This window comes from Choristoneura fumiferana, chromosome 17 (assembly GCF_025370935.1).
Source record: "Choristoneura fumiferana chromosome 17, NRCan_CFum_1, whole genome shotgun sequence".
Classification (NCBI taxonomy): Eukaryota; Metazoa; Arthropoda; class Insecta; order Lepidoptera; family Tortricidae; genus Choristoneura; species Choristoneura fumiferana.
The window spans coordinates 19,774,656-19,790,007 of record NC_133488.1 but is presented as its reverse complement, the minus strand read 5'-3'; the positions used below and the strand labels follow the sequence as shown (position 1 = coordinate 19,790,007).

Sequence of the window (15,352 nt, the reverse complement as noted above, 5' to 3'; positions counted from 1 at the left end):
AAACATGAAAAGAATCCACCAACACAAGGCTAAAATGGTACTTCAGTGAGCCTATTTACTGCGTAGCTACCTTCTTGCCCCTATGCAGAGCAATGAGGTGACAGCACCTGAACCGCGGGTCCCTCTGCCCGGCGCCGTCCACTATTCTTTGGACCAGGCTCTCCACAGCACTCTCCATCTCCGTCGACATTCGGTCTAAAAACATCAACAACTTTATGCCTGCTAAGATCATTTGTAAATTCTGAACGGTCACATTGGTAAATGATATTTACTGTTTTGGAAATAAGTAGCTTTTGTGAAACATTGGCTGACATGAGAGAAGAGGCCCTCTGATGTTGCTCCCTACAACAAACGTCATCAAAAGTGTTTGCCACGAAACACCCTGGCTCATTAATAAATAATGACTCTGATGACTCACCCTTCTGGTCATCTTCGTAGAGTGAGTCGACGTAGCTGTTCAGTGTCCGCAGCTGGTGGATGGAGAACTTGAGGCCTGATGTCGGGAGGCGCAGGTCGCCGCCAGGAGTGTCTGCAGCCACGCCTGACGCTCCGGATCCCATGACTGTTGAACATAGTTTTAAAACAAATGAAAACAACTTTGTTTAAAAATCAAACAAAATTAAAATGTTTTTCGACACACACGTGACATGATACGATACATGCTGCAAATATTGCAAAAATAATGAAAGTAAAAAATTATATATAAAATGCTAAGTAATATTAAATTATGTGTATGCACGAAAAGGTCCTGACTCAGCATAAATGCGGACTCCTGGGATGGAGTCAGCGCTGGTCTGGTCAGCGCGAGACTATTTTTATCGGTCACAGCAAGATTTAATAGCATTACTCGTATACGAATTCCGATACTTCAGACAAACGGTCTAAGCACAACAACAACGGATAACAATCTAGATACTTATGTTCATCGATATCATATCGTCAGGCAAATTTCGTAGCACGACTCAGGCATAGGTACATATACGAAACATATACAACTAGTGTATATATTTTGCTAAACAAAATACTTATGATATTTCTCAAAAAGTTGTCCATATTCAGTTACAAAATTACGATTTTTTCCTCACAAGATTTCGTGATGTTTTCCTGACGTCAAGAAATTTTGGATGTTTTATGCAATTTGTTTTTTAATCTCGTCCTTAGAGTTAATAAATTTCTTGACAAAAAGATTTCATGTCAATTTAATGACGGGACAACTTTTTGAGAAATACTTTTATAACGGCTAGATTAGAAACATGAAATTTAGCGCGGATGTTTATTATGTGCAACGTTAATGTAATCCACAATGTATTTTTTGGGGATTCCCATGGGAATTTACTGTAGTAAATACCGGAATATCAACCTATCTGCTTTTACATGTGCGAAGCCAGGAGTAAATGCTAGTATTTTCATAACTAACAGTCCTAAACCAAGCAAACATGCACAATGTTATTGGTTGTGTAACGATTACCTACCCACGGTGCGCCGGCGCACAATGTCAGCGCAAAATCAAAATGGCGGCGATCCGTCTTCCGGCGGAAGCGCTTTATGTGGCGCCGGTCATGCGCACAGGTGACCGTGAGTGGTGATTGTGTTCGATTATGCCGTTTTGTCCTATGTTCAGAGAGATTAGATTTTTTGTAATAGACAAGAGTTTACCCGCGGCTTCGCACGCGTTAACTATTCGATCTGGTAGTTACAATTGAAATTCCGGGATCTTACAAAATTCCTCTGGGAATTCCCAAAATTTATATCGTTCATTCATTCAAAATTTCAAAACCCTACCAAGCGGTTGACCTTTCAAGATTTTATCCCTGTCCCGTGGGAATATCGGGATAAAAAGTAGCCTATGTGTTATTTCAGACGTCCAGCTACCTACATACCTTCATGACTCTTAAGCTTAATGGTTATTATTTCGAGATTTTATCCCTATCCCGTGGAAATATCGGGATAAAAAGTAGTCTATGTGTTAATCCAGATGTCCAGCTATCCACGTACCAAATTTCATCCAAATGCGTCCTGCCGTTTTAGCGTGAAGGAGTAACAAACTTACACAACTACACACACACACAAACTTTCACATTTATCTTATACCTTTAAACGAGCAATTCTTGTATTTATATATATATAAAATATAAATATATTTCGGGGATCTCGGAAACGGCTCCAACGATTTCGATGAAATTTGGTATGTGGGGGTTTTCGGGGATGACAAATCGATCTAGCTTGGTCTTATCTCTGGGAAAACGCTTGTTATCGAGTTTTAGCCCGAGCAAAGCTCGGTCGCCCAGGTACTAATATTTATAATTGCTGAATAGACTAGAAGGCTTACAAACAAATCTTGCATAATCTTAAATAAAATAAATAAATAAATATCATGGGACACTTGACACCAATTGACCTAGTCCCAAACTAAGCAAAGCTTGTACTATGGACACTAGGCAACGGATAAACATACTATATAGATAAATACATACTTAAATACATATTAAACATCCAAGACCCGAGAACAAACATTCGTATTATTCATACAAATATCTGCACCGGCTGGGATTCGAACCCGGGACCTCAAGCTTCGTAGTCAGGTTCTCTAACCACTTAGCCATCCGGTCGTCAGTCAGGTCGGAAGCGTCAATCTTGCAAGTTAAATTTGACCCACTTCTAGTAGTCGGATTGTCTTGAAATTTGGCATACTTATGTAAATCGCTTGACAATACAATAACCTGGTAGTGACATCCTGGTAGTCCGGCCAGGATCGTCTCCGCAGGACGGAACTCTTCAACGGTTATGGCATCGACTTGAAATTTGCTATGCAAATGTAGTTTGGGTGACAATGCAAGTACAGTCAACAAAAAGTACAGTCATCAAAAAAGCTTGTACTTTTGAACTTTTGAATACAAAATGAAATTTTTACCAAAAACTTTTTTTCTTTTGTCACGACCAAAATACGAAGATCCCGAAGATAGCGCGATAAAGTTTCGCATGACGTCACAGTTTTTGTTCCTTGGCTTTATCTTTGCCAACTTGTTCAATTTACAAAAGAAAAATACTAGTACGTGTCCAATATTCTTTGCAATCATAACTAAGGGAAATATCTATCTATCTACTAGTATAATGGTGCCTAGTGGTTTGACATGGATTCGCATCTCCGCGGTTGTCGGAATTTAGGCAGTTGTCTCACCGCCGCTAAGGCGGCTTTTGTGTGAAGGAAAACATCGCGAAGAAACCTACGTGCACCTGCAAAATAAGTCAAAGGTGTGTGTGATTTTCCCAATCCGCACCAAACCCGCGTGGGAACTACAATTCAAGCTGTGGCGGCCTGCTCAACCGCCACAACCTAAGTCCGCGCGCCTGCGCGATGCAGCGGACGGTTGTGCAGCAACCAAAAATCAACAGAGCTGTCCGATCTCCTAGCAAGAGAAAAACCTCATACCAATTTACGTTAAATATTTTATTTGTTGTACATATATCTAATTGTAAATAAATTGTAAATAGTGCATTGCATCTTTTCTACCGACACGACAACCTTTTACCACAAAGCCTTCTCATTCCAAAAAGAGGCCTGTCCAGTTAAATTACAAATATAATTTGACGGAGCCCAATTTTCTGAATAAATCGATAAATGGCTTTGACTAACAACATTTTCATTTAGCAAATTAATTTAAAAAGGCCTTATCTGAACACCAATTCAAAGTTCGACTTTAAGTCTTATTTACAGGCCACTTTGGTCTAAAGTATTAGTGAAAATGAAGTGAAAATAGGCTTGCTGGGAAGTTATTCTCATTCAAATAAGCATGGCCAGGATTCAAGTCATGTCACCCAATCAGACAAGACAAACGAAACAATTAGGGGGGCTACGAAATTCGAAGTTCGTATCGTACCGTCCCTCTCATTCTCGTATTAAATAAGATAAGCGTCAGCGGGACGGCATGATACGAATTAGCAAAATAGCACATCCTTTAATAAAAAGTTTAAAGAATTCCTAATAGATAAATGTTAGTACTCGATCTCGGAATTTATGGTGGATGGTTTGTAATAAGTGACCTCTCACGTCAGGCACGCGCACGACGCATTATTTGCTACAAGTGGGAAAAATGTTTCTGATCTCAAGTGATATTTGATGTTCCTTTATTAAGTTAAGTTATTGGAGGATTTATTAATTAATATAGGTACAGAAATTAGATATTGTAAAAGAAAAGATTTTAAAATAGTACATAGATAATAACAATTATAACAACAAATGCTGTACCCTACCAGGGTTCATGTTAACTTTAAGAGCTTATGTTACATGTATGCAATATTTAAAAAAAAAAAAAAAAAACATTTCGAATTTTGCACTTCGTAGTATAAGGCCAGGGTAGAAGGTCGAACGAAAATCCAACTCTACTCCTAATAATACTGGGTGATTCGGGAGAAGTGGACAGCGGGGTTACTACGAAATTCGAAAAATCGAAGTTCGTGTCCTTCCGTCCCTCTGACGCTTATACTATTTAATACGAGAGTGAGAGGGATGGTACGATACGAACTTCGATTTTCGGAATTTCGGATTAGGCCCTCAGGACCAACCCTACACCCTCAGTAATTGATAATGGATCGTTCATATTGATATTTAAATAAAACGCCCACCCGCACAGCTCAAATTGTAGAGTGACCATGCACTCGGTAAATAACTATAGCTGTTGCCCGCGACTCCGTCCGTGTAGAATTCATTTCACGCTATCCCGCGGGAACTATGCAATTTTCCGGGATAAAAACTATCTTATGTCCTTCCCCGGGACCGAAACTATCTGTATACCGAATGAACAATTTGAATTTTTTGAACAATTTTTAATGGGCAAACTGTTGATATACTATTCAATGTAGTATGACATGAGATCTTTTGTACACAGTTTTTGACAATAAAAATAAAATATAATCTAATCTATTGAATCAGGCGTTACTTTGCGGAGGTCCATATCAATGAACTAAAATAATTTCCTTGCTCACCCGCGACCTTACGATAGCTAAAATTTATTAATAATTTGTGGGTAGTTTTGTTTTGTTTCATAAAACGTATGTGGGTACTTGGGGAGTTACAGTGACAAGTTAAAACGGTGGTTGTGGTTCGTTAGTCTAACAACTGGTAGCATGGTGTACGGTTGTGTCACTCTGAAGATGAGCTCTGGTTGAGTTCGAAACGCGTCAGTGTAGTGTGGTGGTGGTGATAGATGGGTTTGTGTGATTTGTGAGTGTTCTTACTGTGTGGAGGTGGAGGAACTGCATGAACACGCATATTTTGCATAAGCTTAGCTATCGTAAGGTCGTGGGTGAGCAAGGAAATTATTTTAGTTCATAATCTAATCTTTCGTCTAAATCGGTTCATTTATTATGTTAGTTGGATCAGGGTCGAGGCTTCATCCCAAGGATTATCTCTAATCGCACGAGGGATTACAGGATGGTGCATTATACACATTTTTGAGACGAGATGACGAGACGCTCGCTGTGTTATCTAGTTCTTTATTAAAACAATAAGTGAACGAACGTATAACTCAGTAGTCTATATGTAAACAAGTTGCTATTAAATAAATGAAAACTTTAAACTATTTTCTTTAGGATCGAGAGTTGAATCGATTACACTATACAAGCAGGTTGTTTTTTTCTTAATCCCTTTTTTCATAGTGTAAAACTTACAAACATAATTCATTAAAATACCAACAAAAAAAAACCGGCCAAGAGCGTGTCGGACACGCCCGAAATAGGGTTCCGTAGCCATTACGAAAAAATTAAGTAATATTTTTCTAAGGATTTTGTATTTTATACGGAATCTTCCAAGTTTAGGTATATTTTATACCTTAGGCTGCTATTTACTCATAAACTACTAATAATTCTCAAGCAAACTTAGCCGTTATAGTTTTCCTTGAAAGTTTGATATATTTACTACCATCCTGATTTTTTTTAATTTTTTCCACCCACCGGTTTAGATTTTAGAGGGGGGGACGCCCATTTTAATGAAAATTTGCACTTTAAAGTTGAAGAAGTTGAAGAAGAAGAAGTTGAAATCGTCTTAGCAAACCCCTAATGGTTTTAAGAGACCTATCCAACGATATCCCACACTACAAGATTGGATGAGAAAAAAAAATCACCCCCACATTACGTCTATGGGAGGTAATGTAAAAAAAAATTTTATGTTTTTTTTTAATTTACTGTTTTGTCGGCATAGTTTACATATATATTCGTGCAAAATTACAGCTTTCTAGCACTGATAGTCCCTGAGGAAAGCCGCGGACGGACAGGCAGACAGACAGACAGACATGGCGAAACTATAAGGTTTCCGTTTTTTCCATTTTGGCTACGGAACCCTAAAAATAAGTTAGGGTGTCTGAGGTTTTCAGATCTTTAGTTAACACCTTGTACTCGTATACCGTGGTACAAAAATTCGATTAATTAATTACCTACTGACAGCTTTTTTTAAGAGATGTCAGTGGTAACAAGTAACTACTATGGCAACAAAAGTGCAACTATACGTAAATTGAAAATACAAACTGAAATATAGATGCACAGAAAAACCAGAAAAATAAGACCATCACTGGGAATCGAACCCAGGTCCTCGGTATTCCGTACCGCGTGCTATACCGCTACACCACTGATGGTCAACGGTACCGACACGAATTTCCCCTCATCATCATCATCATCATCATCAGCCCGAAGACGTCCACTGCTGGACAAAGGCCTCCCCCTTAGAACGCCACAATGAACGACAACTTGCCACTTGCATCCACCGGTTTCCCGCCACTCTCACGATGTCGTCAGTCCACCTGGTGGGAGGCCTGCCAACGCTTCGTCTTCCGATTCGTGGTCGCCACTCGAGGACTTTTCTCCCCCAACGGTTATCTGTTCTTCGAGCGATGTGGCCTGCCCATTGCCACTTCAATTTGCATATTTTTCCAGCTATGTCAGTGACTTTAGTTCTTCGACGAATTTCCGTATTCCGGATTCTATCGCAATCGAATTTCCCCTATGCACCTCATATCTCAGCTTGTTTGTTTCAGTGATGGTCTTATTTTTCTGGTTTTTCTGTGCATCTATATTTCAGACAAGTGCCTAAAGACCAGTGAACTATAAAAATAAACGTTACGTAACGTCTCAAATAACTCCGCTAACAACTCAAACTAATGCTGAAATCCCTGGAGTTTAGTACTAACGCCCAACTCGCGCAGTTCGGCTTATCGCTGGGCGTGACTCCCTACAGTTTACACAACTTTTATGGCCGCTGATTAAAAGTTTCATTCGTAATTTAGCTTTTGAGTTAAGTTATATTGAAGTTAGGGTGAGCAAATAAGAATATTCAACAGCCGAGGCCCTTTGGGTCCACACTGTCCACTGTAACAAAATGTCCACTGTATTATAACGTCTATTTGGTTATCTCCACTCTTTTCTCTCTTTGTACAGTCACGACATTTAATTTGGGACCCCCTTAGGATCGAATATCTGTCATTTTGTATGATAGTTCGCCTTTGTACATCTCTTTTTATCTTGTTAACTTTGACTTTGACTTTGACTTTGATTCACTTCAATGAAAAGTCCAATTCTGTCAGAATGTCTACCCAATCATAAGATCTACATTGTAATATACATACAGCCACAACACTTTCTGATTCAGTGGACGATATCTGATGTACTGAACGCAGTCATATAATGGACATTTCGAAAATAGTGAGCGTTCTGATGCAGTGGTCAATCTAATGTAGGTGACATCTGAGGGGCTACTACGAAACTCGAAAATCGAAGTTCGTATCGCACCGTCCCTTTCATTCGCATATTAAATGACATAAGCGTTAGCGGGACGGCCACATAAGAAGTTCGAGTTTTGCAATTCGTAGTATAGGGCCAGATATTTTTAGGAGGTAGGACCTTGTGCAAGGTCCGCCCGGATTGCTACCACCATCTTTCTCGGTAATCCTGCCGTGAAGCAGCAGTGCTTGCACTGTTGTGTTACGGCGTGGAGAGTAAGACAGCCGGTGAAATTACTGGCACTTGAGGTATCCCATCTTAGGCCTCTAGGTTGGCAACGCATCTGCAATACCCCTGGGGTTGCAGATGTTTATGGGCGGTGGTGATCTCTTATCATCAGAAGACCCACTTGCTCGTTTGCCATCCAGTCAAATAAAAATAAAAAAAAGATACCTAGGTACTTACACTACGTACTCAAAAAGTCATAAGTAATATAGCTGTGCGGTTTTAGCTTGTGAACGCAGGTCCGACTACAGGCCGGCATTTTAACTCTTAACTGCATCCTTCTCATTACGTCACAAGAATCATGAGCACTATAAACAATACAGCTGAATCACCCGACCCGTGAAAGCGTAAATAATGGCCAATAAAAAAACAACCTTCAAAGGTTCGGCACTCGAACAGTCTCCTCAATCAAATTAGCTACCGACCAAAATGGCCAAATGACATGTCATTTACTAAGCCATTGTGAACCGCGGAAGGCCACGGTCCGCTCGTCTGTAACTGAGCCTAATTTTCTCACAAAAAATAAATAATTACACGAAAGCAAAAGCGAACAATGTGGGCACGTAACATGTATTTGTATCGGAGTGTTAGGCCGACGGTCTGAGCTGGTACGAGGATCTGTTCAAAGTCAAAGTCATACATAAGTTAAACCAATTTTTATCTACATGCATATCATAACTTCCCTATTATATGTTCAGAAACGACTATCAAATGGCCTTTATTAAGAAACCTGGTATCTGCGGGTGCATCTTAATGTTCGCATTAAAGTACAGTGCATCTTAATGTTTACATTAAAGTATCGGTAATACTTTTTTCAACAATGCATATCTGTACATATTGTAGAAAACTTATGACATGCATGTAGATAATAATTATTATTCAAAGTCAGAGTCAAATCAAAGTCAAAGTCAAAGTCAAAGTCAAAGTCAAAGTCAAAATACATGTCATATCTGAACATTTTATAGAAAACTTATGATATGCATTTAGATAAAGTTATGTATGCGGCTATACATAATTAGGCATTAAAACACTCGTGTGATCTTATTAAACCACACTCGTACTTTAATGCCTCTCATTATGCACCAGCCACATAAATAACTATTACTGAACAATAGTACGCTATTATAGCCCACCTTCCATCGCAAGAAGGGTTAGTTCAACTTGCAACGATCAATTTCATAGAGGTTCCGATCGATGTTAATCTGAGGCCATGCGGAGCTCACTCCGCTTGCAATGGAAGCAAATGAAAATAAGTTTTTGTTAATAATTAATGGCATTTTTAATATGTACAAGCTTTTTTCCGGACTGTAGGTACTTTTTGTTCAGTGTAACTTGCATCGTCATCGGTACCAAATTTCAAGTCGATGCCATTAACCATTGAGGAGTTTCGCCCTGTGGAGACGATGGCCGGACTACCACCAGATTTACATAAGAACCTATGCCAAATTACAAGTCAATCTGACCACTGGAAGTGAGTCTAAATTCGGTTGCAAGATTTGACCCGCAGATAAAATAAATAAATAAATATCACGGGACAATTCACACCAATTGACCTAGTCCCAAAGTAAGCTTAGCAAAGCTTGTGTTATGGGTACTAAGCAACGGATAAGTATAATTATATAGATAGATACATACTTAAATACATATTAAACACCCAAGACCCGAGAACAAACATTCGTATTTTTCATACAAATATCTGCCCCGACACGGGAATCGAACCCGGGACCTCAAGCTTCGTAGTCAGGTTCTCTAACCACTAGGCCATCTGGTCGTCTGGTCGGCAGATACATCCATATACATTTCAAGTTAAAAAAAACCGGTCAAGAGCGTGTCGTACACGCCTAGGATAGGGTTCCGTAGCCATTACGAAAAAATCAAATAATATTTTTCTAAGGATTTCGTGTTGTGTACTGAATCTTCCAAGTTTAGGTATATTTTATACCTTAGGCTGCTATTTAAGAGTAAACTACTAATAATTCCCAAGCAATCTTAGCCGCTATAATTTTCCATGTAAAATTGATATATTTACTACCATTATAATTTTTTCAAATTTTTCCACCCAACAGTTTACATTTTAGAGGGGGGGGGACGCTCGATTTCAATGAAAATTTGCACCTTAAGTTGAATATTTTGCAAATGATCACTGAATAGAAAAATTGACTTAGCAACCCCCCAATGGTTTTAAAAGACCTATCCAACGACACCCCACAATATAGGGTGTCGAGAAAAAAAAACACCCCCACTTTACGTCCATGGGAGGTACCGTAAAAATTTTTTTTTTCACTTTTTTTAGACCCGGTCCTTAGCTGTAATTGCACTCATGTAGCCGTTTGGACAATACTAACGATAGTGCTGGTACCCATAGTACCATCAGCAAAATAAGTGGTCTATCAATTTTTATAAAAGGTTTTAAAGTCGAACTTTCAAGTTAACAGACGCGTCTATTGGCATTATTGTTTTTTTGACATGCAAACGATTATCAACTTTAGGGTGGCAGAACACATATTAGGCTGATGATACATACTTGCACTAGGTTTTATTCATAAAGTGGACCTGAGTCTATCGTATACTATAGACTGATAGTACCTACTTATTTGAGAAAAAAATCTGAAGTCGCCACAAATCGTCAGGATTTTTTGAAGGAAACTTGGCTGGCATACAAATAGGAAGGTCTACGAATTAACCTGAAACATGTCGAGCTAAACTCAATTTAACAAGTGAGTGATTCGGGTTTATTTCATTAAATATGAAAACAGGCATATTCGCACTTTTAAATCTTGCATTTACCTACAATTCTGGCACTTAGGGATGATTAAAAAAACGAGCCTACCTACTCCTTTCTCAAGGGGCCGGCAACGCATCCGTAACTCAGCTTATGTTATGGATGTCCATAGGCGGCGGTGATTGCTTTCCATCAGGTGACCCGCCTGCTCGTTTGGCCCTATCATATAAAAAATCCATACTTAATATTATAAATGCGAAAGTGTGTGTTTTTGTATGTTTGTCCGTCTTTCAAGTCGAAACGGAGCGACGGATCGAGGTGACTTTTGGCATAGAGATAGTTTATGGGCCAGAGAGTGACATAGGCTACTTTTTATCTCGGAAAAATGCACAGTTCCCGAGGGAACAGCGCGCGATAACCGAATTCCACGCGGGCCAAACCGCGGGCAAAAGCCAGTTCTATAATAAATTATGGTTAAATCAACGGAAAATTTTAAGGTAGCCAAGCAGCTACTATATAATAATATAACCTCTCGTTACTCATCCTACTCGTTATCTATCTATCTCAGGGTTTCTCAAACTTATGGCTCCACGTACCCCTGTTAAAGTTTCTAGACGACAGCAAACCCCTACCTGCCCCCAAAGAAAGTAATAAAATTGACTGTTGGAGAAACTAAGGTTATTTTTATTTCAATCATCATCATAATATATAATGCACCTATATTATTTATTATTTATTTCAATAAAAGGTAACAAATATAGGTAAGAATCGTCTTGCCAACGAAAATACAAACTGAAACAAACAACAACAAATAAGTAGGTAACTTTGGAGTTGAAATATAAAATACAAAAAGACTCCAAAAACCAATGTTAATCATCTTGCCAGTCTTGCAGCCACCATCACGTAAACCTTGTCGCGAACCCCCACCGTCGAATAGCGAACCCCTAGGGGTTCGCGTACCCCACTTTGAGAAACCCTGACCTATCTTAACTACTTAGGTACATACTTAACACAAAGCATGACTAAGATGGCATAATGTCTAATCCCACAGGGTTAACATCGCGTCGCTCAGGGACACAGAGTATGTAAACAAACTATATGCGGGCGTGGTTCTAGAAGCTAGTTGTTAGTTTTAATCTACGTTTTAATTAATTACTATTAGCGTTGCACCGAAAAGTTTACAGAGTTGCAATATTTCCATATGGAAAGGTCTCACTAATTTAAATTAAGTTAACCACGAAATAATAATCAACAGCCCACTAAATGACTTAAACCTTAGGTTGTTTTAATAGTCTTCCAGAAGGAAGAAGAATATAAAGAGTAATATACACGTCCAAAAATCCCTAATTACCTACTTTATTTTCTTTTTGTACGTCTTTTTTTCATGTCTTTTTGTGTTTTTATGTATAAGTTAAATTTTACAGCACAATAGTTTTTACTGTAATGCTGTAATTTTGAGTAGTTATTTTAATATTTTTCCTGACAGCTCAACTGTTGATTACGAACTTGCTTTACTGTAGCGCTAATCTTCTCGTAATATGTTAAGTTAAGTATAATTGTAAGCATGAAGGTTGTGGTGGCCGAGTGAAGCCGTGGTGGCCGAGTGGTTTGACCTATGGCCTCTCAAGCAGAGGATCGTGGGTTCAAACCCCGGCTCGCACCTCTGAGTTTTTCGAAATTCATGTGCGAAATTACATTTGAAATTCACCACGAGCTTTACGGTTAAGGAAAACATCGTGAGGAAACCTGCACAAACCTGCGAGGCAATTCAATGGTGTATGTGAAGTTCCCAATCCGCACTGGGCCCGCGTGGGAGCTACTGCCCAAGCCCTCTCATTCTGAGAGGAGGCCTGTGCCCAGCAGTGGGACGTATATCGGCTGGGATGATGATGATGATGATGAAGGTTGTGAATAGATTCCCATATTTGCCGACAATAATTATTAATCGCTATTCCTTCGAAAGCTAAATATAATAATGCGCAATTGTACCTTTTAATACAAAATTACCTTATTTAAACACCTCCTTCCTTAAATTAGGCATTTAATCATGCAATTTATTCAAAATAATTCTACTTACCGTACCTAGATTAAACTTTTATCAGCCAAGCAAAACCATAACACAATCACTTTTGAAACAAAACACAACTTTTAAATTTCAAGTTTCGAACAAACCGTTTAACTTTTTAATTACGCGGCGGCTATGGTGTGCGGCAACATACAGCCGCTCGCAAAGCGCGGGAAACTAGAGTGTTTACAATGAGGCGATGGTAGCGGAAACGAGTTGTATTTGCCTCTATTGTCTGATGCTGGTGGGCTTTTAAAAATATTGTCGATGGCATAATAATCGGCCGTTTTCTGTGGCACAATGCCAGTTGACGAATTGATTATTGCAAGGTAGTAAGTATAATAAATAATATGTGAACTCACTAAAATTATTGAGTTTTGTGATAATGGCAAGGTAACATATAAGTAGTTACTTATTAGAAAGAAAGAAAGAAAGAAACGTATATTTGAAACGTTTATTTCAAACGTATATTTGAACAATAAATGGCCATAAACGGTACCTACAGTGTCCAGAAACGGTACTTCTACCCTATATGAGATCTTTGTTTTGGCTTTACCACGAAAATACGAGTATCTGGTGCTATGCCACTGATAGGTATCTATTTATACAAAATACAATACAATTACTATTTATTTAACACCAACACATTGAAAGCAGTACAGAGAACACAGGTATATAGAGACTTCCAAGGTAAGCAATAGGTGGCCTTATCGCTTTAGAGCGATCTTTGCTAGGCAACCTTTATTTATTTACTAAGTTTGGCACCCAAAAACTATATTTTATCACTACTTATTACTTATTCTGTGATTTTATTTTAGTAACTATTAAATAATAAAAACAATAAATTATGTACCAATTGACCTGTCTTATCTAAGCAAACCATACTTAGGCATAAATAAATACATTCCATTAAACATTCAAGACACGAGCATAACCATTCTTATTTTTCATACAACTATCTCGCCTCGAGATCGAACCTGAGGTCTTTAACTTCATACTCAGGCTTTTAAAAACCACTAGGCCTAACCCGTAATCTTAAGTTCTTGCCAGGATCGCTTGTTAACCACTTGAATACCCGAACGGAGAAATTACGTAACAGAGTACACGCGAGCTTTAAATGACTTTAGTTTCGTTATCAGCTGACACCGAAACACTATCTTGGCTGTTTGTTTCGAATTCCATAGCCACCGACAAAAATTAAAAAGCTATTAAGAAGTTGAAGGTTACACGCGAAATAACTTAGCTAGGTATTCGAAAACTTTGAAACGTTTTTATTTAATTTTACCCATAACTACCTAACTAGTCTACTATGGAATAACAGGTAAATATGCGTACAACTAAAGTTTTTGCTAAAAATTTCATTTTTAATACAAGCTTTTTTTGCTGACTGTATTTCAGAAGTGACTTGTACATATCCTCCTGGCGACCAGTGTCCTTTATAAAGGTCTGGGCGTTTGAACATTAAATTTGACTTAGTGGTCAGGAGGCTATAGTGCCCCACAAAGATACGCCAAGCTAGCTAAGTGTGGGGCCACTTGACTAGCTAAATTATTCTAGGCCCACTACTACAAATATGCATTTAACGTCCATAATCTGCGTTTAGTGTAGATTGAAGCAATTTCCGAAGCTGCCATTACAGTTTAATCAAACAAACTCCGCCGCGCCGAAGCGGAAACGATCAAACTATTCCAACTCGCTATTTAACCGATAGCGAATCTTGCTTACGTGTAGGGTACCCACTCGTTTGGAAATTTCTGGACAAAACTGAAATGTAGATTTGAGTATTTTTTAATAAGTGACATAAAAAAAAACCGTGAAGTGGAAGCCGTGGTAGCCTAGTGGGTTTGATTTATCGCCTCTCAAGCAGAGGATCGCGGGTTCGAACCCCGGCTCGCACCTCTGAGTTTTTCAAAATTCATGTGCGAAATTACATTTGGAATTTACCACGAGCTTTACGGTGAAGGAAAACATCGTGAGGAAACCTGCACACACCTGCGCCTGCGTAGCAATTCATGGTGTGTGAAGTTCCCAATCCGCACTGGGAACTACGGCCCAAGCCCTCCTATTCTGAGGCCTGTGTCAAGCAGTGGGACGTATATAAGCTGGGGTGGTGGACATTAAAAAAGCTGTTCGTGATCTACATACAAATTTCAATTCTAGTCAATCGTGTTATAAATAAGTGTCGGCGTCGAAATTAATGTTTGGAGGGACGATCGGCAGGGCCGTCTTTCACCTATTAGAGGCCCTGGGCCCAACATGCTGCATTCGGTAGATAAGCCTTATTTTCAGGCGAGAGTGGAGTAGCTATCGGTTATCATTTGGTAATGGAGTAGGGACTAGACCAAGTGCGGTAGTTCGTGATACGAGTGCCGGTACTTTGTGATCAAGTGCGGGTAGTTCGAAGGACTCGCGCTGCTAGGCAGACTTGACACCCTACACTTCAGTCTACTCGTGACCACGGCCACTGTAATATTACTCGTGTGTTTTAGCGTGATAAGTCCCGTTTGTGGTATTTTGGCTAATAATTAAATAAGTAAATAGTAAGATGTCTCAAAGACAATGTCGGAAAATTA

At 39.0% G+C, this 15,352-nt stretch overlaps 1 protein-coding gene across 2 annotated transcripts in view; it reads right to left on the bottom strand.

Moving 5' to 3' along the window:
- LOC141437067 (uncharacterized) overlaps nt 1–12,947 on the bottom strand; it is a 58,243-nt gene extending 45,296 nt beyond the window's left edge. Inside the window, exons 1-3 of one of the 2 annotated variants that reach the window (XM_074100275.1) lie at nt 12,792–12,947; nt 419–562; nt 71–195 (exon numbers count right to left, since the gene is read on the bottom strand). In XM_074100275.1, coding sequence (XP_073956376.1) covers nt 71–195; nt 419–560 — 267 coding nt within the window. In that variant the 5' untranslated portion in view covers nt 561–562; nt 12,792–12,947. The remainder of the gene's footprint in view (nt 1–70; nt 196–418; nt 563–12,791) is intronic. The other variant, XM_074100276.1, reaches the window with a different exon arrangement.
- Nucleotides 12,948–15,352: the final 2,405 nt, after the last annotated feature.